At 38.3% G+C, this 23,071-nt stretch overlaps 1 protein-coding gene across 5 annotated transcripts in view; it reads left to right on the top strand.

Annotated features, from left to right (window-relative positions):
- Positions 1-23,071, top strand: part of ARHGEF7 (Rho guanine nucleotide exchange factor 7) — a 127,922-nt gene that overhangs the window by 78,577 nt on the left and 26,274 nt on the right. For all 5 annotated transcript variants that reach the window (XM_054836098.1, XM_054836106.1, XM_054836111.1 and 2 more), the window contains 5 exons: positions 5,511-5,633; positions 15,487-15,625; positions 16,520-16,579; positions 17,778-17,924; positions 19,814-19,900. In XM_054836098.1, coding sequence (XP_054692073.1) covers positions 5,511-5,633; positions 15,487-15,625; positions 16,520-16,579; positions 17,778-17,924; positions 19,814-19,900 — 556 coding nt within the window. The remainder of the gene's footprint in view (positions 1-5,510; positions 5,634-15,486; positions 15,626-16,519; positions 16,580-17,777; positions 17,925-19,813; positions 19,901-23,071) is intronic.

The raw sequence follows: 23,071 nt of genomic DNA, 5'->3' as shown, positions 1-23,071 counted from the left end.
ATTTAATTTTCATCATAGCATATTGACTTGAGCGTCCAGCTTCCTCTTGTTTTGAATCTAAGCCATTATAATTTCCATCATATAGAAGAATGCTTGCCCTGCTGCCTTGGTTTTTGTCATTTTGCCATGTTTTTTTGGCTGGTGAACCTGTTCTGTAAACTCAGAGTAGCTCCTGGGCTGAATATAGATTTATCATTTTACTTTATTTCTGGCAGAGAGCTTATAGCTCCATCATTCAGGCACTTCATATTGCAGTATCCAGTGTGGTGGTTTTTTTCTAACGTTTGTCAGAATGACCAAATGCTGATGTCCTGCCAGTTGCAGTGCTGCCAGCCTACGTTGCTTGACAAATTCCTGTTCTTGGGTATAAGTGTTGAATGGTTTTTTTTGAATTCCACACCCTTCTCAAATCAGTTTGTCATTTGAGTTTTCTCTTAACAAATCCTGGCGTGTTCTTCAGTGACAGAAACTTTCTGGTGCTTTTCTTCTTGCCTGCACTGCTTTGGCTTATTTAATCCTCATGTTGTTAAACATTGGGTTGTGTGGGTTTTTTTAGAACACATAGTGCTGTAGTGGGCACTCTGTGTTTTGGGGGAAGTAGTTTTTTGGATGTGGTTTGATTTCAGTTGTGTGCCACTCTGCCCCCAGCCTTGAAGCTCTTCTGGTGTATTGCTAAAGGTTTGTCCTCTTTGAAGTATTGCTCTTTGGGTGTTTTTGTAGCAGGAGATCGAGCCCATGTCTCTTGCTCAAAAAAAACCATTCTTCCATTCACCTGGGAATAGAAGCTGTCAGTCTATGGCTGTACTTCTCAGTAAGGGGAGGGACATGACACGCAGGCTAGCCAGTGACACCATCTCCTCTGTAGCAAACTGAAGGCATTGACTGTCTTTTAGGTAGTATCACAGACTTCTCTCCTTGCCCCATAATAGCTGTAGCTGGGTTTTGCCCTCTCTTTCTCTCATGTCCCCACTCTTGCAGTCACAGCAACTGTGTTGTTTTTCTTTATCTTGTTCTGTTTGAGTGTAAACAGATATTTTATGCTCTGGTTTTGGAGTGCAGATACAAATTAGGTTTGTTAAAGGTTTATCCCAGTATCTTGCTTGCTTTTGGTTATTGTATGAAAAGAAATAAGGCTATCAATGTTAAGTAAATTTGAACACAGTGTCTTCAGATTGCCTGAAACAAACATGCAAATTAACTGCTGTCTGAGAGGTTAGACAAATAGTGAAAGGTATGGTTGTGAAGAGAGCATTAAAAATTAGACTGATGGCTTGTGAATAAGTTGAGTACTGCCTCCATTTGTGAAAACAGTAGCTCAGAAAATTGTGAAGTGTCCCCCCTTATTTCAGTAACCCTGTTGACTGTGAAGCCTCAGGAGATAATACCTAATCTTGTGTTTCTTCACAAACCACATCCCTTGGAGTCATTAATCACAATTAGCCCTTAGTAACTTTTGCAGACCTTCACTTGTTCTGGATCTTCTCTGCTGTCAGCTTTTTAAGTTCAAGACATTCTCTGTACTGACCTGCAAGCATAGCAAACTTAATGATGTTTCAGCTCCTTCAAGAGGCTGAAAGAGGGGCGGTAAATTCTACGGTTTATCTTTCTCTGGGAGAAGATGGGGAAGAGCAGAAAATGCCACCCAGATAATTGAAAGTTTCCAGTTTGTGGCAGGTTCTGCAGAGGGGTGTGTGTGTATATATATATATATTTATTTAGACAGAGATTGCTGCATGACCCTTATGGTAACCACAGAGTCAAGTTAAATTTAGGGACATCTGATCTTTTCCTTGCAAAAAGAAACCATACAATGCTGATTACATTTTGTTAGCTATTTTTCTTTTAAAATTGCCTCTGTTAGCCTGTGTTTAAATTTGTCTGGATTCATCACAGTTTTCAGTCTTTCCCAGGACATTGTAACGCCCACTGACACCAAAACTAAGGCACTTTTCTTCAGAACATGCAGGACATAATTAGATATTCTGTAATGTCACTCTTTTTCTGTTGGCTGCCAGTCTAGCTCTAGTCCAGTTCTGATTGCTGGTTGTGATCAGAATCTTCAAGTAAGCATAGTAATTGAGCAACAAGATATTTTCTTTCTTTTCTCCAATTTTCATGTGGTAGGAACCTGTTTTAAGTCTGGAGAAACAGAACTGATAGCTATCGGATATAACTCCAACAAGCAGATAATCTGTTAGGTAGTTAGATGAACTGGTGTGATGATGCCTCTAGCATGTGTACAACAGCAGAGGCTTTGTTACGGTGCCCTGATTCTGTAGATGAAATCAAAACATGTCTTTGTCCTTTTTATTTACGGGAGTTGTTATCATTTATATATATGTATAAATACTTTATTTATATGTGATTCATTTTTAATTAAAGTATCAAATATGAGAAGAATATTGGGATGACAACTTCAGAATAAATTGTAAAGTAACTATGCTCTTTATGGAGCACGTTAATTACTAAAAAGTTTGTATGATGTGGTGATAGGCTTTTAATTGTGTTTTTTTCAGCAGTTGAAGGAGGTACAGATAACTTACTAATTTTTCTTCTAAAAATAGCAGAACACTTGCAATTAATGCATGGATTAGAAAAGTCAAAGGGCATGAGTTGCCACCCCCCTATAAAGTCTGTTAATTATCTTAATTCAACAAGGAACATGCAGTATAAAGTTGCAGTGCATGTGCAATGTGTAAAAGAGAATAATGTCAGTCTTTCTGCTAAAGAACAGCAGACTGAGAAGACACAGATGTCTGCTTGGTGTGAACAGACATAATTTACTCTCCCCCAGCACTACAGCATGAAAAGGCAATTTAACCATTTTCAGCAACTGTTTATTGGGACCTCTTACTATTTAATTCTGAGTTATATGCCTTGAATATGTCTTCAGAGTTTAAGACTTCTGCTGCATCTATTACTTGAAGAATGTATCATTAGCTCCTGCTTAAATTTATTAAAGGGGACCAGCTGCTAGGCAGGAAATGCTGCTTGGAAGGCTGTAAGAATAGCATTCCCATGGTGTTCTGGGGAATGCCCCTGGTTTTCCCCTAAATACCTGCAGAAGCAGCCACTCTGATTTCAGAATTTAAACTTCTCTTGAAAGAGAAGGAAAGATGCAGACAATAAAATACAGGCCCTAGCTTTTAATGTAAGGAGCGCTGATGATGTGATCAGAGTGTAATCTGGCATGATGTACTAACTGGGGATTCAGCTGTCATAAGGAAGCATGTTTCCCTGCCTCGCATTTTGAACACCTGTACAGTCAATTTTGACTTCATATTGGGTAGATCTTCCCACATTGTACAGAGGGACTGTACAGCTTAGCAGGAGACAGACTTCTTGTTTTGAACTTTGGGGGAATATTTCTTGGGATCATCTTGGGATGAACTCTGAATTTTAACTACTATGAGCAAACCCAAGGAGTGTGGGACAAGAGGACTGTGTTTGAGCAGCATGGGAACATCCCTGCCTGGAGGAGCAGCTGTCCTGTGAAGCTGAGCAGTTCTTTTCTACTGGAGTTCACTGGAGCATCTCTCACTTTTCCAGAGGGAATATGTTAAATATTGGTGTTAGAGACTTTATGCACATGTTCAGGACAATTACAGAAAATCTTGACTTTTAAAAAAAAGGAATAAAATTTTTAAATAAAAACCATACTCTTCCAGAGAGAATTGTCGGAAGTAATGTTAGCATGAAACCTTTTATGCTAACAGTACGTCTGTTGAGTACTTAGGACTCATCTAGCTTTAGAGCAGCATGGAGCACTGGTTTTAAGAGCAGTTAAATGGATGAGAACAACAACAAAACCCACTGTTTGTCTCATCTTACAAACAGGCTGAAGCAAAGACTTGGCATATTTATGTTATGAGATGCAATCTTTATGCAAGGAGAGGAAATATATGGAGAAATTGAAACATTTAATCTCCTTGCACATGTTGTACAATGGGTTTAGACAAGGCATCGGGGATAAGCTTGTAGGCTAGGACTGCTGAAAACTTAGTGTCCCATTTTCTGGTGAGCTTCAGTGTGGGTTATATGATCGGCTATTGGCCATATAACCTAGTGCTGAAGAGGTTTAGTCCTTCAAGTGTGAGTTGCTCTGTAGAAAATAAAGTTTCATGCCTTCCAGCACTCTTACGATATTCACTTGTTAGTCCAATTTATTCTTCCTCACATAGGAAGAAATCTAGTATGGATATTTTTGAGTGAGAATGGTGACAGAGTAGCAGTAGGGAAGCATGTCTGGTTAGAGTCTATACTTCCTCCCATTAGTTTGTGTTTAAAATTTAGAACAATTTTCAAGTTAAAGTATGTGAGTGTGCTTTTATTTGCATCTGAAGTATGCAGCTTAAAGAGATCCTAAGAATAAGACTGGGAGGGTTGCAGTTTCCACCTCTCTCCCCCCTTGCTTATACAGATGCAAAATCAGAAGTCAGACTTTTACTATCTACTGATTGTACCAGTTCTAAGCTGGTGCCACACAGCCATGTTCAGATACGTATACTCCAGATATTTTCTTACTGCAATTAGAAATGACAGCTTCTGCTAAAACCTTTTGAAAAATATATTGTGTATATTCACGTTATCTTTCTTCATACTCTGTCTCCCTTTGTGTGAATAAATGTGTGCATATTCCTCTGACAAACGTGATCAGAATGGATTACTTTCATCCAGTCTTGGTGGACCCAAGCTTTTTCTTCTAAATGCTGTTTCTTTTGCTGAGTCATCTTTTTTCCAAAGTCATTGAGGCTGCTGTTATTTAAGCACCATTTTGTGCTAGACAAAATAAGCTCTTTGAATAGAATTGTGAAATTTTCCTTCACTGCTTAGCAAATGTGGTGTTTTCAAGCATGAAGGGCAAAGAAAGTATGAGTTATAGGAAGTATTTCTGTACTGATGGTGGTAAAGCAGCACTCTTGCCCTGGTTACAAACCAAGTAAAAGTGCTTTATGGTCCTTAATAAGCAAGATGAGTGATAATTATGTAAAACCAGCCTGTTACTGCATTGTAACTGGCTTCTATTTATGCTTTCAGAGTTTAATATGGTACTTAGGGTTGAAATATTCATTAAAAGATCTATCATCTCTGCTGGTGTAGAGTAGAGAGAAAGAATCCTGAATGCTGAAATTTTAAGATTTGGCATGGCATATATAAATGGATAGTAAACTGAACAGATAGGTATGTTGACTGAAAATCAGGTGCTAATTACCACTTATTCTTGAAAAAGTTTTGCTGAATGACCATCTTACAGGTATGTACCATATTTTGCCTATACTGTGGTGGTGTAATCAGGCCTAACAGTTCCAGGGTTGAAGCTGTAAAGAAGGAAGAGAAAGGTGTTGGTTGCTGGTTGGTGACCATAGAAATGTATCTGTTGATCTTATTTAAAAAAAACAAAAACAAAAATCAAACAAAAAACCCCAGCATACACTACTTTTCCAGGCTTTAATTTATTTCTGTGTCTGGTTGGTATTACAGTCATTTCATCTTTATTACTCTGTTTTTAGGTTGTCTGAGGCTCAGCAGAGGGTTGGAGGATGTTTTCTAAATTTGATGCCACAAATGAAAAGCTTATACCTTGCATACTGTGCCAACCATCCATCAGCAGTAAATGTTCTCACAGAACACAGGTACGTTTACTTTGCAGTCTTTTAAGTCTGATAGAACAAAAAAATTATGCATAAAATACACTTGTGTTGTAAACCTGTGATGTCTCTTTTGACACAGATTTGGTATGGTAGAGCTTGTTTAAGGAAAAAAAGCAGTAGTATATTTTTTTAAAAAAGACAAAAACCCCCTACAACACAAAGTTCTTCCATGTGATCAGGACCACCTTGTCACTTTTGGCAGTGTATTATCAACTATTTGAGAGCATTTCCTCATTTAAAGAACACACGCTGGACTCTGATTATGTAAAACAAAGCATACTGATTGACATCTTTGTTTAAAAGATGTCAAGATCAAAACAAGTTTGTGGAATTATGGCATAATTGACATGATTACTAGTAGACAATTGATGAATTGTAAGTTAGCCCTGTAAAAGCCTGTGTGTACTGAACTTTATAATGCTATACCCTTAGCTTTACTTCTGAGTGATATGAAAGGAGTGTGAGCTTTTCAAGTTTACGAAATTAATATTTCCTGTGTGTAAGAAATAGGATGCTGACTTAACATGACAGGGGTTGCTCAGCTTTTGGGACCGACCTTGAATTTGCATAGAAGATGCCCTGTGTCACCTTGAGGGAAGAGGGTTGAGGCCAGAATTTGATTCAAGACATCTGCTTTCACAAACTTGTCCTATGTATCCCTCTGATGAGCGCATGCTGCAGAAGCTGTTAATTTGGGGCTCTTTGTTTCCTTGTGGTGCACGGCAGAACTGTGACCTTCTCTTGAAGGTTAGACATAGGACAAATTCTAGCAGGATATCTGTTTTTTCCCCTCCCTGCTTTGTCTTGTTGTACTGGACCAAAGTAATTGAATATTCTTAACTGTTCCTAAACAAAGAGGAGCATAAATGAGTTATATACTATAATGTTAGCATTTTCCAAGAACTTCCATTTTGTTTTAACAGCAACAATATGTGGCATGTTTGTGAGTTTTACTCATAATAGTATAAATAAAAAATCCCTTCTAGCTACCAAATGCTATGAACTACCACTTATGTACGTAAGACACGCAATCATGTTCCAACACCAATTTGAAAAATCAAGCTGCAAATTCACATTGCAATTTAGGCAGAAAGAGGGTATTTTTTTGTCAGAAGCAATGACAAAATTAAACGAGACAAAATATGTTCAAAACCTCCTGATGAAACTCTTTACTGTTTGTTTTCTTTCAAGTGGCCTACTTCTAGTACCACTTTCTGTAAATGGTAAAATATTTAGTTGATCCACGCCTATGGGGTTTTTAATACTCTTAGGGTTAGATTTTGTTTGTGACTGTATGCTCTTTCTGGGATTTAATCTATAGGCGGAAGACATGGAGTGATAGCAAAGTGATCATCTGCATTTCTTAAGATTTGGAGATACTTTTAAAGGATTATCATAACTTTCAGAACTCTTGGAAAACAGAGGGAATAGCCATGTCTGAGAAATTGTGACAAAAATGCGAGGAAGGAAAGCTATTTGTTCTGCAGATGGAGAAGAGTAGCTTTTCTTCTCTTCTGTGTTGCTTTGGGTGTAGGTTGTTCTAAGAAAAATTCAGCTTCTGGTCTGTAAAGTCAGCTTGATATCAAATCCTGGTGGAGTCAATGCAAGTATAGAGCAGTGAAGTAATTTGGATGTGGAAGTAGGTTCAAAGCAATTGTGTTGTTTGTAAGAGATAGCTCAAGGGGAGGTAAGCTGTGATAAACGGCTTTCTCTTTAATGCTGTTGTGTTGCCAGGCATGAGTCAACAGAAGTGAATGCTGGGTTTTTTAATTACCCTTCTTCTACTATTCTAAGCCCTTCATTTTTGTTCAACACCATTGCTGTAGGTAGCAAGTGGCTTGACTAAAAATTCTGCTTGAGACAGCTGCCATGAAGAAATCAGAAGGTGGCTTTAAGCAGGTCTGAAACTTTTCCTCTCAGAATGCCAGAAAGCTTTTAATTACATTGCTTTAAAGGTGGGGAGGGGAAAAGACTTTTCTGCCAAGAATAACAAACTGATTGAAGGCATGAAGAAAAGGAAAATACTCAGAACTATCTCCTTGTTTATTTAGTTGAGATGTTTTTATTGTGTAAAAGCATCTCTAGTAAACCTTAATGTAAAAAAATTACTGTGAGGTTTGAGGATAGTCATGATTGTAATAATAATGAAACAACTACACTGCAGTGAATACCGGATTAATAATGAGCTGGAATTTTTCAGAGATGTCAAAGGCTGAGATTTAAGACTTTTAAGAAACAGTGATGATTTGTTGGCTGGTTTTGCATTACAGTTTTAGCAGAGAGTCCAAAAGCATTACATGTGCTTTAATACCAGCAAAAATATGGCAGAGAAATAGATGTTTGCTGAATTCTTGAATTTGAATGTCATGTTTGTAACAGCTGTGCTATTCAGTAGCGTTTTAGAGAGGGAAAAGGAGCAGTCTGGAACGGTTTGATTTGGAACATAAATTCTTACTGTCTACAGCAGATTATTTCTCGCCATGAATTCTGCGCACTTCATCAACTGAACACACATGCATTAACTGTGCTTCTGAAAGCCTTTCTACAAGAAACCTAGCACATCATTTTAAGTCAGACTCTTATATCACAGCATTAGTTGCAGTTTAGTAAGTTCACTTGCTTTTGTTGGGAACCATACCAACAAAAAAGAAACAAAAAAATTTCCTAGATAATTGCTCTAGGTGATACTTCAGAAACGTCACCTCTATTTTGGTTTTTAATTCTATAAAAGATACTGGTTTTATTATTGTGTTTTTACTGTCGCTGACTAAAAACAGCTTAAAGGAAATTGGGGGTCATTTTGAAGCATTAACTGTATTGTTTCTTTAATCGACTGGATCACTGTAACGTCAAAACTGTAAGCAATCATCTGGTTTGGAATATTACACGTAGGAGGTTTTTATATATCATTTTCCGAAGTATCAAACGTGCTCCTGGAGTAGTGTTGCAATACCTCAAAATGTCATTGACATCTGCTAAAGACTATGTGTGTATGTATGCATATGCATAGATAAAACCTGACCGTAATTAACTTACTCAGAATTATTTTGGACTTCTAGTCAAAGGCTTCTTTTGTGAATAGCATTTTTGTGAAGTCGATTCTAAATAGCAGTACTTGGGATGGGGCTGGAGATTTAAAAGGGACATTCAATTGGAATGTGACTATCTTTTGTTTTTCTTATTTTTTTTCCTTTCTTTCTTAAATGCCATTCAGTATGAATGCCAGCCTGTGTTTCTTCCTTCTCTTCTTTCTCATTTGCTTCTTGGTCATATGTAGCCTCAACATGGGGGCTTATATTCAATTAGTACAAAGTAAGAGAGAGTGCATGTTTATATAAATACACAGTCAGGGTGAAGGGGGTTAATTATATTAATGGGTAAGAGATTTTTCATGTTCAAATCTTCAAAGCTGCAAACATCTTTCATTTCTTTAAGTTAATTATTAATAGTCAAACTATTGAAATGAATATTATTGGAGACCTGAGTGATGTGAATATGCAGAAATGGGAATAAAACCTAATATAGCCCATACAGGAGTTCAGGTTCCAGAGCTGCATATTTCTGAGGTTGTATTTGCCTCTGATAATCACAATAATAACAACAACAAAATCTTTCTGTTAGGTTTGGGAACAGATTGTTGTCTCGATTGCAGTTGTGGCACTGTAAGTTTTATCCAGGTGTTGGAGAAATTGAGTACCAACTCTAATTTCATACAGTCTTGAAATTTGATAGGTACTTTTTCTCTCAGGAGTTGTTCCAGAGCCATTGCATTTTTTTTCCCAGAATTAAAATTATTTCTGTGTAACGAATCCAGAATTTTTAAGAATTCAGTCATTTTTCCTTAGGTCTATCGTTGTTGCTTAAGGCACTGGTTAGAGCTGAAGAGGTGGAGCTCATCAGGTACAGCGGAGTAGTGGCTCTTGCAGAGATCAGTGTTTTGCACGTTTCCACCACTGCCTCTTAGCTTGTTCTGCTTGTTCCCTTCTCTCGTTGTGGCTATAGTGCCACTGTATGCAATCCCTATTTTATTTACTTTACTCCGTAACAGTCATAACTCTTTGGCTGCATTGTATGAGGTTTCAGTTTCTAATATCCCTTAGTTTTTCTTGAGAAACCCAGTTCAAGTCCAAGGGTAGATGTTATTTTTGGAGAGAATTTTGGTAGCTGGTGAGAGCAGAACTGCCTCCAGGGCTTAGTGTTTAGTCAAATTATCATTGATTGCTGTGTGTGCTTTTGATCGTAGACATGTGTTTGCCTTCCAGTAAGAGAAGAAACAGGATGAGCAACCTAAGGCATGAAAGAATGAATTTCCCTCAAATAAATTAAAAAAAAAAACAAACCCAAACATTTGGATACAAAGTACAGAAATGGATAATTGCAGTGGAGTAAGGAGTCCCAGGAACATGAGATGTTACCTACCTGGGGAAGATCACAAGCCACAAAGTTCAATGCAAGGGGGGGAAAAAAAAAAAAAACCCTCCAGCAAAGAAAAAGAGGAGGCAGAAGCTAGGACTGGGACTTTGTGGACTGCATCCAAAATAGCAAGAGGAAAGATATTTAAGTATAGAACTCACTGATAACATAATGAAAAAAAAATTTTAACAGGCCCCACTGATCCGTGGACATAAAGCTCTTCTGAAGAAATACGGAGAGTACAGACCCAATGTAATCAGCATTAAGTACGTAATTACTGGGGGGAGAGGTTCTTAAGCTTTTTTACTTTGTTTAAACAACACCTTGTTTATTTTAAAACAAAATGGGAAAAAATGTTTCTAAAAGAAAAACTCAATTGATGAAAAGACAGCCAAAAATTAGTAATATATGCCTGCTTTTTTTTAATTTTGCAAAGTGGCAAGTGTCGAACCAGTTCTCAGCTGGAAGAAAGCTATTCACAAATCTTTGTTCAAACATTAATTTTGCTAGATTCTTCTGTTCTCTTAGATAACATGTCCCAAGCATATTCTACACTTGCATCACAGACCTAGCAGTCTGGATAAAATTTGTGGAGCTGAAACATCACAATTACTCTGAGTAATTGGAGCGTGGAATACAGATCAGCTTGAGTCAGAAAACTCTTTGTGCCTCCCCCACTTTGGTGCATCCCTGAGCCTGCAAGTGTGCAGGCTGATGTCATACGCCAAGCAACAGTCCCCGGGAGAGGAGCTGGACTGGGAAGTTTAGCACTAGGAAATTAAAAGCTGCGGTTGAGGGGTTGCTGAGCCAAGTTGTGCCACAACGCTCTCAAAATGCGGTGCCTGTGTGCAGTCCTCAGACCCCTCAGCAGTGATAGCTCGTGCTCCATCTATTACAAACAGAGACCCACTTCAGAAGTGTAAGTTGTGATTTTAAAAGTATATGTTTTAGTTCTTGGGTGTGCTTTCCTCGAGTTTAAATGGCTTTTTTTTTTTTTTTTTTTTTTGCCTTCTGTTACTCTAGGCACATCTAAACTTGTTTTCTTCCCTCTCCCTAGTCTGATTTCCAGCTTTGGAGGCAGCTGCACTAAAAAAAAAGATCTGAATATATTCATAGTGCTTAAAGACACTTTTCATGGTGACCTTTAAAATTTCTCAAGCTGTGAACTAACTCTAGTCTGGAGAGGGGAGAACTCTTCAGCTCGAGATTTCAGGATAAACAAAGCACAGCACTTTTGTATGCTTCTCTGCATTTTGTTCTATAAAATGACGCCAAGTAGTGAATTCAAATCTCAGCTGCCTCTTTCTGAAAAGCTACTTAGGCAGTTGTGACTAAGTCGATGATTTCACTGTTCAAAAGTTTTTCCTGTTCAGGAATGATACCTTTTTTAAAACGTACTGCTTAGCTTTGGGCCAGAGTTTTATTCAGCGTATACTGCCTAGGAGAGTGTGGTACTTGCAGGCATCAATTGTAACTGTGACATGAAAGAGCCATTGTCTCTGGCAAAGCAGCTGTGCTCTTAGGGTAACAGCACTGACTTTTAAGCTGCTAGTAATTTAAAAAAAGAAAAAAAGTTATGAACTGTTGTCATATTCAAACAGTATTTTAACACACCCATCTTCTGTTGAAAGTAAACCTTTCCATTATGTTCTGCATTGTATTTGTCCTTTGTGAATAAATGAAGGACGCTCGCTTTAAGCTAAAGTGACGTCCATTTTGCCAGATATTTTACATCCACGAAGCTGCAGAGGTTGGTTTAGTGTGAGTAGGCTGCTAAGGGAGTCTGCATGATGGAACTGCTCAGACAAAATTTGGGGTACTATTGTATTAAAAGAGTGTTTGTATGTTCACCCTAGAGTTTGAGCAAGCTGGCATGTCAAAACTTGTCAGCGGGAAGCATGGAGGTGTATGAAAGAAAACATTGTCCTCTTGGGAATATTGGGAGGAAAACTACGTCATTTGGTTTTAATTACACCTATTAACACTGCTCCGTGTGAAAGGCTTCCTGATGATGCCATTGCTAAGCGTGTTTTTCAGGACTTTGGGTACATTTCAAGTGAGCTGAGGTTCAGACTTGCTCTGTAGGTTCCTATACTGTGATTAAGTAAAAAGGAGGTGATAAACAATCTTGTGCAGAAGAGCAGTGAATGGCTTGGAAACTGCTGCAACGTTGTGTAACCACGGTGTGTTTAGTTAAAGGAATCGCAGAGTAGATGGTGACAACAGGATAATATCAGGTTTTTATTTCAGGTTTTCAAGTAGTCGATTTTAATTCAGGCTACAGTGGATTTTTTCCTGTTTTCTGGCACATCTGTTTCATAATGCCAAAGTCAGGAAGAAATGGAACCGTGATAATGAAAATTTGAAATGTGAATGTGGGTGAAACGGTAACCAATGTTCCCCCTACAGTAGAGGCATGAAATAAAAAAGAAAAGGGGGGGGCGGGAAGCATTGTGTTAATGGATAGCTCAGCAAATACCATTTATACAATGCATTTGTCTGCACCCAGCAGCATGCAGATGGCTGAAGTAATTAGGAATGAGCATTTTTGTGTCTTTGCAATCTAAAGGCTAAAATCAGCGCTGTTCAGAACAATGTTAAATTGAACGCCCTGTGATATTTGCAACTGGTGCATACTGGAGAGTACTGGTACGTTGGGAGAAAAGAGAAGCTGTGTAGATGTATGTATGGATTGTGCTGCCTGAAATGGGGAAGAAGAGCAGATAAAATGTGTAAAGGGAATAGTTGATAAAGTTAGGCAGCAGGGGCCGTGCATCTGGCTGAAGCAAACAAAATGCAAAGAATGAGTTTAAATGTTTACTTGAAGGTAGTATCAAGTACCAGAGGTGCTCCCACTTTGATGCTAACATGGGTGGGAGTGCATACAAGGAGAATTGATGGTTGAAACAAAAATAAGCAGTAGCATACACTTGATCAGTGTCATATAAACAGTGAATTGAAATTTAAAATCACTGAGTGCCTTGACAGATAGGCTTTCACAGGTGAGCTTTGGTAAAATGCTTTGTGTAAACTGGGTGCTATACCCTTGTTTGTCCACCCCACCACCTTGCTGGAACCAGCTGCTTCCCTTTAGCTGAGGAAATTTTTAATTTTGGCTAAAACCTGATAATGTCTCAAGCTGATTTTTAGGAGGCCTGGAGTTGTTGATACACGTTGCTTGAGAGGGATATAGCAAGGTCTGCCTGGTGGAGCTGTGGGCATTCCCAAAGGTGCCCAGCCCTTCTCTTTGCATCTTTAAAATGCAAAGCAGGTGCTGGGAAATCCCCTCACCTGCTTTCTGCAGTTGAGCACAGCAGCAATGGTGCAGGGATGGGCACCCATGGGTGCCTGGGCCTGGTTAGAATGGGGGTGAAGTGCTCTAAAAGAGGTGGTGTAAGGTTAGGTTGGACCTGGCGATTCAGAAACGGTGCTGGATGTATTTAAGCAATATAGTGTATGTAAATACCAATTAATTAATCTGAAGACAAGTAAACATTGGAGTAAACTGTATGGAAAAGTACCATCTCTTCTGTGAACTTGGGGAAGCTGTAGCAGCCGGGGGACAGAGATCTGGGTGGGATGATGGGTAAAGCACTTGGGTGGGATGGGAAGGCCTTGGTTCATGTTCTTGTTCTGCTCTCTTCATCTGTTTGGACAAATGACATTAATAAGCCAAGTGTCACTTGTTCTGAAATGGGAAGGAGTGTGTGTGTGTGTCTTGGGGATGGGGGGCGTAGACAGGGAGGTCTGTGTTGTCTTAATGAAAGTAATGCTTTTATATAGCATGACTCAGATATAATTGAGCATGTATATTATGGCAGTGTCCTATCAGTGGGTGTTTCTCCTAGGGAAATTGAGTAGATCAAGATATGCTTCCACTTCTGTGTGGAAACACTATGCCTTAGGTTTGGAGATCCTTGCCCATCCCTTTTTGTTAACGTGGGCATAATATACAAGTGTTCCTCTTTTATTGTCGTTTGATGTTTTAACACTATTTCACACTTTCTAAAGATACTGAATCTGGTAGCTAGCTAAGGCTTCCTTTGAAAAATGAGACTATGCCAGTAACCCAGGAAGGGAAAAAATATTTAAGTAATGATTCTGACTTACTGGGGGCATACTGCTGTTAATCAGTAGAAAGTAAGGACTTTGAGGATATTTTAGACTAGAATTTATACAACTGTCACGTAAGAATAGTGTTTTCTGTTGTGGGGGGGTTTTTTTGAGAACTGGTTAATTTACTATAACAAGGGCTCAATGTGAGCAACCCTATCTGGACATGTCCAGAATGACACAGCTTGAATGGAAGATGATGTTATCTTTTTAATAAGTGGCTTTCTGAATTTCCTTTATTTAGATTTTGTCTTCAGAATTCCACGTTCTTCTGCAGCTTGTGTTTTCTGAAGCTTAGAAATCAGCCCAGGTGCTGCTGTACCTTTCTTTCCCCACAGAGGGGGCTAATTTTGTTCCTGGCCATTTAAACTATAGAAAAGCTTGTCCTCCACCATAGTCCTCTGAAACCTCTGCTTTATAAAGAAGCAGAAGATGTAGCTATTTTAAGTTTCCTTGATAGCAAAGTGAGCTGAAATTCCCAGGACGCACTGCTTTTTTAACTGAATTAAGGTAAAAAGTTGAGGGGCTGGGCCAGTTCTTGGAAATGATTGAAATACGAAAAACCATCTGGATGGGGGAAGCAGCAGTTCATGAGCGTAGATTTCTTATAGCAGCTTTTCTGTCAAAACAAGTGTGTTGTGTAAGTATACCCTCAGTGAAACCCTAACTTGTTTGAGAATAGATCACGCAGTAATTTTTTCTACTATGGGCTACCATTTGTATGGCTGTTGGCTAGTTGATCACTTTGCAATAACACCTTGGATGTGTGAGATGAGGTTATTAAACACGTAAGTGCGAGAGGAGAAAGGGTTCTGAAACATTCTGTGTCTTCCCACTAGTGCCTGACACCTTAAAAATATTGGTACTTGATTAAATATGAAGCCATTGATTCATTTATGCTTGTGTATTACCTGTGTAAACCACCTCTAAGGTCAGACGCCATTTTACTAGAATGAAGAGCTGAGTAATAACATACAGTGCCAATGGCTTTATTCTGTAATCCTCGCTCATATGGGCTAGCATTTAGGAGCTGTCTTTGAGCATCAGTTGCCTAGATCGGTGGGTTTGAGCCTATGTCTGTTGTTCCCTGGATGGACCCCAAATCTGCCAATGTCATCTTCTGTGTTTTATTTAATGCAGAAACTGATCACAGCACTTAAGTTGTACTCGAGTTACTTTTTGATTTACTTGGCCTCTTGTTTTATTGGCAGAATTCATTGCAGATGAAAGAACGAAGTGAAGACTCCAATGTAACTTTAATTGTCTTGGTAATTTGATCTTAATTTTCTTAAATATCTTGTGTACACAGTGAGGAACTAGGAGAATTCATGGAGATGAAAGGTGCCAACAGCCCTGGGATCCTTGTACTGACCACGGGCCTCAGCAAACCTTTTATGCGTCTGGATAAATACCCCACCTTACTCAAAGAACTTGAAAGGCACATGGAGGTATATCTTATCAGCATTTATGTTCCAGCTTAATGATGATTTGACAACAATTATTTTAAAGGTACATGTCAAACATGATGGGGCCCAAAATAACATTTATTTGCTCTTCCGTCAGCCTTCTAAAATATGGGCTGCAATGGTTTAAAACTTAGCGCAGTAAAACTTCCTGTAAAAGCTAAACACTTGAAGTAGAATTAGCCAGAGAAGCTAATTTTCACTCCTAGAACAGTCTTGCAGGGTCTTTGGTTGACTTGACATTGAATGTGTCTCCTGCATACCACTTGAGGCTATGTTTTCTTGTAGAAGGAGTGCTGCTTCTCATCTTAGGACCCCTCAGTGTGTCGAACATGTCACCAAAATAGTCCCTTTGACTTCTACTGAACACTGTCCAAAAATGATCTTTCTCATATGCGAAGGTGTTTGAGGAGCTACTGGTTTCTGCTTTGCATTTTATAGGTTAGATTTTTGGACTGTGAAGGAGGGAGAGAAATAGAAAGCGTATGGGTCTTGTCACACAATTTGGTTTGTCAGTCAGTGACAACGGAACATGCTAGTCTGTAAGGAATCTCTTTTGTGATAAAGCTAACATGCCAAATAAAACTCTTTAGAATAAACACTTTCCTATTAGGATTTCAAAATCTCTTGTCCACTAGGTCCTGTAAAACTTCCTTGGCTCTATTTTAAGCATAAGTAGGAATGTTGTAAGTGATTCTTCATTTTTACTATAAGCCACCAGTGTTTGATATAAGAATAAGGCTGTGAAAAGAGAGCAGATAAGTCTACAACTTCTGTTTTACAGAACTGTTTGTTTGTTTTTAGTTAAGCCTCTAAAAGAATTTTATTAATTTTACTAGAACTAAAGTTTTTATTGTATGTTTTCTCCATTATTTTTAGGATTATCATCCGGATCGTCCAGATATTCAGAAATCCATGACTGCCTTCAAAAATCTTTCTGTAAGAGTGATAAAAAAGACATGATATATTTTAAGTAGAATATTTTCTAATTTCATCCCCCTCTACTACTTTAAATAGTATATCTCTTTTTGTAAATGTTTGTACAACAAATTTTTGAAAGCCTGGAAATTGATGCTGTTTGCAGGCAGAGCTAAGGATGGTAATTTACTGGGGAGTTACAGCAAATAGACTTGAAGTAAGGGCCATGCAAGCATTCTGCACCTCTTGGTCTGCCCTCTCACTCGTGCTTCGTCTCCCTTCCTACTAGTGCTAGCATAACTAGTATCCTGAAGAAGGACTTCTTTACAACAATTGAGTATATCTTCTGAGGTCTTTCTTAAGTACGTTCCTTCTAGGGGAATAGCGGTGGAGTTGAGGGAGAGAGGATAAAGGGGACAGTGCTAGAGAATATCAGAAAATACAAATAATAATTGGAGTAGGAAGCCTAATTTGAACGGATGATGTCTGTTATTGTCTCTTAAAAATAAAAATTCAACTGCAATAAGCACGTATTCAATGCAGTCTCAGTCAGAATAAACTTAATGTTTTCTGTTTCCTGTTAGGAGTGTGTGCTGGTGGTAACCTGGCACTTTCTAGTTTTTCTTTTTTAAAGCAGAAATTTAGTGCTATCTGTGTTCAGAAGAGGTTTGGGGATCCCATTCTGTTGGGTGCTTTACAAACGAGAGGAAACAATCTTGTCGAGAAAAATACAAATTAATGGGAATATAGCTAGTAGAGCAGATTGGAGATGTTGAATAAAAATAGGAGCACAAGGTTATACACACTCAGGGTTTGCACAGTTGGTGTGTCTCTTTTTACTAAAGTAAGATGCTTTGTTATATAGTCGTGTATTCATGACAGCTTTGTTTCTTGCTGAGCCTTGTCATTTTTGGTTGGAAGTACAAAAATTGAAAATGGAAAGGAAGGAGAAATTTGAGAAACAGAGCTGTGACTCTGAATTTGAAATGGTAATTGAAGTCAGCGTATTGAAAGGAAGAGTAATAATATTGAAGTTAGAAAAACTAGTTTTGTAAGAAATATTGGTAATAGTCATCTAAATGGAAACTCTTCAAGTTAGGTGCTGTCTTCTGTGTACTATAAGCGCAACAGTAAATACAACTGTACTGATATTTCTACCTTCAACCTGCTCCAAATTGATAGAGTTGATAGAGATGGTGTTTTTCCCTATCTCTGTTAGGCACAATGTCAAGAAGTACGGAAACGGAAAGAACTTGAACTACAAATACTGACAGAAGCTATCCGTTGTTGGGAGGGAGAGGATATTAAAACACTTGGCAATGTGATTTACATGTCCCAGGTCATGATTCAGTGTGCTGGAAGTGAGGTAACGTCCTTCTCATCTTTACTGTCAGTCTTTCTTTCCATTTTGAATAAAATTAATTATAATTATTATGCAGCAGAAATAAACAGAGTGCTTCAGAGATACTAATCTAGACTAAAACCTTTCTCTACTGATACAAGGCTTTTATTACAAAATATGAAATAAATTTCCGTGAAGATGGGTGGTCTCATCAGTAAAACTTACTGAAACGTAACCGAGTATAGCAGTTATAAACATCGTAAGATGATTTTGCAGGACTATTTTCAAAGTGCATAAACAGGATTTTCCATGTGTAGTTATGTTAAAGGATCATTTTGTGTATCAGTTATTACGATGTGTTTTAAATAACAAAAACTTTCAAGTTTATATTCAAAGATGTCTGAGGCACGCTTTTTCGTTGCTGTTTTGGGCACTTTGCTTACGTAGTAAATTTTGAAATACAGGCTTGAGAACCAAGTGGTTTTGGAGAAATAAAATAAGAGACACCAGAAAGTCGAAGGTGACACTGCAAAGTCTGGGGTTATTTTTTTAAAAAAACAAACAAAGAAAAGGTTGTCCTACCAGAAATAATGTTAAAATAATCTTAAAAGCAAGTGCTAACAGAAAGGAAACGTTACACAGATCAATGGCTTATTTTTTCTGTAAGTTGTTCCCCTGTATAATCAATGAAGCTTTGAACTTGGTGGAGGCTTTTGAAATGCAACCTCATTCAGTCATTTTCCTCCCTTAGAACAAAGTTGTCTGTAAATATGAAGAAAGAGAAAAGTGTCTACGTAACTGAGTATTTCAAAATTCGTCACCCAATATTTTTCTCTCAGATATTTTGTTAGGTCTTAAAATAAATAAGATTCAATAGAGCTGATAGTGCATTTTCTGCAGTGATGTCTCTTCTTGTCATCTTAAAAACACCACAAACCACCACCTTACCCCCCACTCTCATCATGAGCTTAAAATGTCAGACGGAATGGACTTTTAGAAGTTTCTGCAGATCATTGCAGCTTTTTGACTAGATATAGAACAGCTTCATTTGTGCAAAAACAATTGGTTTTGGTTTTAGTTTTGGTTTTGGTTTGTTTTTTTTTTTTTAATGATACTGACATTTGTAAAAGTTTACTGAAAAACTGATAGAAACATTAAAACTTGATAAGGACTTGGATTGTTTTGCAGAGATGCTTGAAACTGAGATGGTGGCTTTGTCAATGGATATATTTGTTTTGTCATTAAAATTAAAACATTATACCTTAATGCTTTCATTGTTTGTCTATAGCAGTAGATTATGAGTAAACCTTCTCCTCCTTCCATAAAAATACTCTCAAAACAAAAAACCAAGGACAACTGCATAAGCGAAACCAACAAATTAAAACCAGAACAAAGTAATGAGTATTTTTGTTGCAAATATAAGCATTATTACTTTTCTTTTATCTTCTTCTACTTTGGGTCATAAGCCAACATCATGCAAAAATCGGATCTCTCCAGTTTGAGAGACTACAGTCTTGATGTTACTGTAACAGCATCCATCTAAATTATATTAAGAAATATATCCACTGTGTAATTTTGGTTTTGCTGAAATCAGCAAAACAGTTGTTATCATATTAAACAAGATGAGTGTTTCACCCAGACTGTAAAATTCCTGTTTTAAAGTATTAGGCTGTACTCTCCAGGAAGAAGAATAAGCACGTGTTACTAGCACTTTTCAAATAGAATATCATTCTGACTTTTTTTTTTTAATTCTGTGGAGAGTTGATTTTGGCAGGAGCAAATACTTGTGGAGTAATTGTGGAGCTGTAAAAATTGCCATCAAAGTTAGCAATATAAAACAGAAAAAGGGGGGAGGAGGCTTGTGATTTTGTATTTACTTTTTCATTTTCCCTTTTTTTTTTTTTTTTAATAAGGAAAAGAATGAAAGATACCTTCTTCTCTTCCCTAACATTTTGCTAATGTTGTCTGCCAGCCCGAGAATGAGTGGGTTTATCTATCAGGTACAGTAAGACATGTACTTATGTGTGTAAATGTTTTGGGGGGTGGCTTTCTTCTAAATGGTATTTCATAGAAAATTTGGAAGGATTATTAAACTTCTGCATTTATAAAGATAAAGGGTAGTTTCTGCAATAAGAACTGGTCATCTGTTTTATAAAATTCTGGGCCCGGGTGTGATTTTTTTTTTTTTTTTTTTTTTTTTTGTAGCTGTGACTATCAGCAAGGTTTTTGCACCTTGTTAGCAGTAGCTAACGAGGAAGTATTGATAGCCTTTCCAATCTACATAGGAAGACAATGCTGTTCTGCAGGCAGATTTGTTAGTGCTCCTCTGCCTGCTGCTTGAGCCTTACCAAAATTACACAGCACTCTTAAGCTTGCATTGGTGTGAGTTAGGCTGTGCTACCATCTGTTTCTTCAGGCATGTCTACATTAGTGTTTTATCTTTGAATCAGCAGAGTGCTTTTGAAATAAATGTTCCAGTTTTCTCTTTTTACTGATATTTGAGTACAGTGTAGAAGTAGTCTCGGGGCTTGCAGACTGGACTCCCTCTGGATGAAGCTGAACTGGAATGTGTGCTCCGAAAGTGCACTTGATCTGCTACAACTACTGGAGCAGATGAAGTATGTGGACTGGCATTCAATCCATGGTCACAGCCTAGAGCTAGCCTGGTGTAACACCACCTGAAATGCATACAATGTGGTGTTCAGGTCCTTAGCGCCAGGTGTTTCACTTCACATATCCACTACTCACTGCTGGTAGACATGGTCTTTGAACTCTCTAGCAAGTCTCCCAGCTGAATACTTCTTGCCTGTTTCCCCACTACAGCAATAGAAGCTCTGGATGAGTGCAGGGGGATGAGTGCAGAAGGATGAGTGCTGATTGGGTTGGCTCCCTTGTAGCTCTAGGTCACGTTTCACAGAAGCACCTGCATTCAGGGTGTGGAGTTTCAAAGACCCCTGAGAGGTGAACTTAAAGCAAATGCACAGTCAGTGAGTTTCTGAAATCTTTACAAATGTTTTTCAACTATTGTTATGTAGTTTCCAGACATCACGAGATTTCTCCTGCTCTAAGTACTTCTGTAAATGAGGCTCTCAGAGTTTGTTCCTTTCTCTTGAGCAGTGCTTTGTCTGTTGTGAAGGAATGTTGAAGGGTAGTCATTTGGGGTTCCTACAGGATCAGCTACATCCAGTCACAGACTGTGTGACTTTAAGAGCAACTGAATTCCAAAATTCATGTTTGGATTCGTATCTTACCTGCCATGGTAGTAGCTGGATTTGTCTGAGACTGTGTTGCATTAGGTGGTTCAAACGCACAGTCAAGTTTCTCTTAGCTTTGTGCTGCCCTTCAGAATTTTTGGCCAGTGCTTTATCCCAGCATAGATGGAAAAAAGGTATTAGAAAAGGCAGATGAGCTCTGTACCTCAAGTGGCACATCCAGAATTCTCAATGAAGGGAGATCGTTGTATGCTGGTTTCAAAGGCAACTGACTGGAAATTTAGTGTGTTGACAAACAATACGAAATTAAACAATTGGAATCTGTCAGGCTCAATTTTGGTCTCCTATTCATCACTTAGTTCTTCTTCCTCTCTCCTGCTTTGTCCCCCAGGTGCACAGCATTGTTCAGTAAATAAGCAATTTTCTGTGCATTTGTCTTCAGCTTCTGCTCAGTATGGCCACAGCCCTTTTTTAATGTTTGCTGTCCAGCCCTCAGTCATTCCCAGGGAAATGATGCCACTGGAGGCAGCATCCCAAACTACATCCTTCCTGTATTTCTGAATATTCCAGTTATCAGCAGGCTTCAGATGTTCTGGTTGATAGCGCTGATATCTGCTGCGTGAGCTAATTGGGAAAACTTTTAGCAGTGGTAAACTGAAGTCACAAGGGCCACAAACCATACTTCACGCCATGGCTTCACAATTTTGTTGGCAGAAAGGGAGTAGAAATGATTCATGAGTTCAGTTCCATTTTTCTCTGTGATTTGCTGACTTCGTACTTTTTCTCTCCATGTGGCTCAGGTGATCCTTGTCCTCTGTCACCAGTCTTTTGCTTGGTGTGTCCCCATATTCCCTTTTCACCTGTGTCTGCAGTTCTTGCCCCTCTCTTTCATTGTGGCTGTAAGCTGTGTTATTTGTGAACCAGCAAACACAGAAAAAACAGTTTTAGGCTGCATAGTAGTGCACGACATCACCATGTTTCCTTCAGTGGGGAAGCTGTTGCAATAAAACTCTTCCTTTCTCTTTGGCATCTTGGGTTTGAGCGTGCTCTGTGCATACAGAATATCAAGTGATTTTTAGTTTCCAAGCTTCTAAGAAACCTTTGTCCATTCTGCAGTCATTAGGAAAGAAAAAGGAAAAAAAAAAGTTTTTGGGGTTTTTTTCCTCCCCTCCATTGGAGCCAAAATTCCACAGTACATGGTATTTGCACTTTTGCCAGCATGTGCTGAATAGTGTTTCTGTGCAGGAGAATACAGGATCTGTCTTAAAGAACTTTACCAAAAATCCAACTTTTTATTATAAACTCTTTCATTCTGACAATATTCAGTCTTATTTATTCTTCTGTGGTTTCTAAAGGGTCAGAAAGTTACCCTAAACTGACCTTTTTTTTTTCCCAGCTTGACTGGGTTTAAAATGAGAGGTTATCTTCTGCAAAATTAATATGATGTTCTGAAACTTTACAAACTTAAAGGTGTTTTTACTGCTTTTGTTTTCTTTCCCCAGATATTTCTGAGTGAATTTATTAGCGGGGCTATTAGAGACATAAATCTTTAGTAAATACTTGATGCATTTGTTTAGTGAAATTTTCCTTTCTAAATCTACTTGTACCACAAACCTTATTTTGAGAGGTAATCAGTTTGCAAACAAATGTGCTTAAAGATGAGTCACTAGTGCCTCTAATCACCTAACACAGATGAAGCTGAAGGTCTTGGTTCCAAGAACCTGAGGCTATGATGAATGACCACTATTACATTTGTATGGATTTCATAACCTGCATAGGTATCGGATAGGCTCATTGTAGTCACAGGTGTCATTTGCAGAAGTTGGGCATGTTAAAAACTGCCATTATCAGGTGTTTGCATGGATGTTTAAGTGGTTAAAGCCATCAGTGTGTGTATGTTTGCCAACTTACTGTGTATGTCTGTCTTCAGAGCTTTAAGCTTCCGGTACCTGAAGGGCC

This window comes from Grus americana, chromosome 1 (assembly GCF_028858705.1).
Source record: "Grus americana isolate bGruAme1 chromosome 1, bGruAme1.mat, whole genome shotgun sequence".
In the NCBI taxonomy this organism is placed as follows: domain Eukaryota; kingdom Metazoa; phylum Chordata; class Aves; order Gruiformes; family Gruidae; genus Grus; species Grus americana.
The sequence above is the reverse complement of the archived record's forward strand: the minus strand, read 5'-3'. Positions and strand labels throughout refer to the sequence as shown.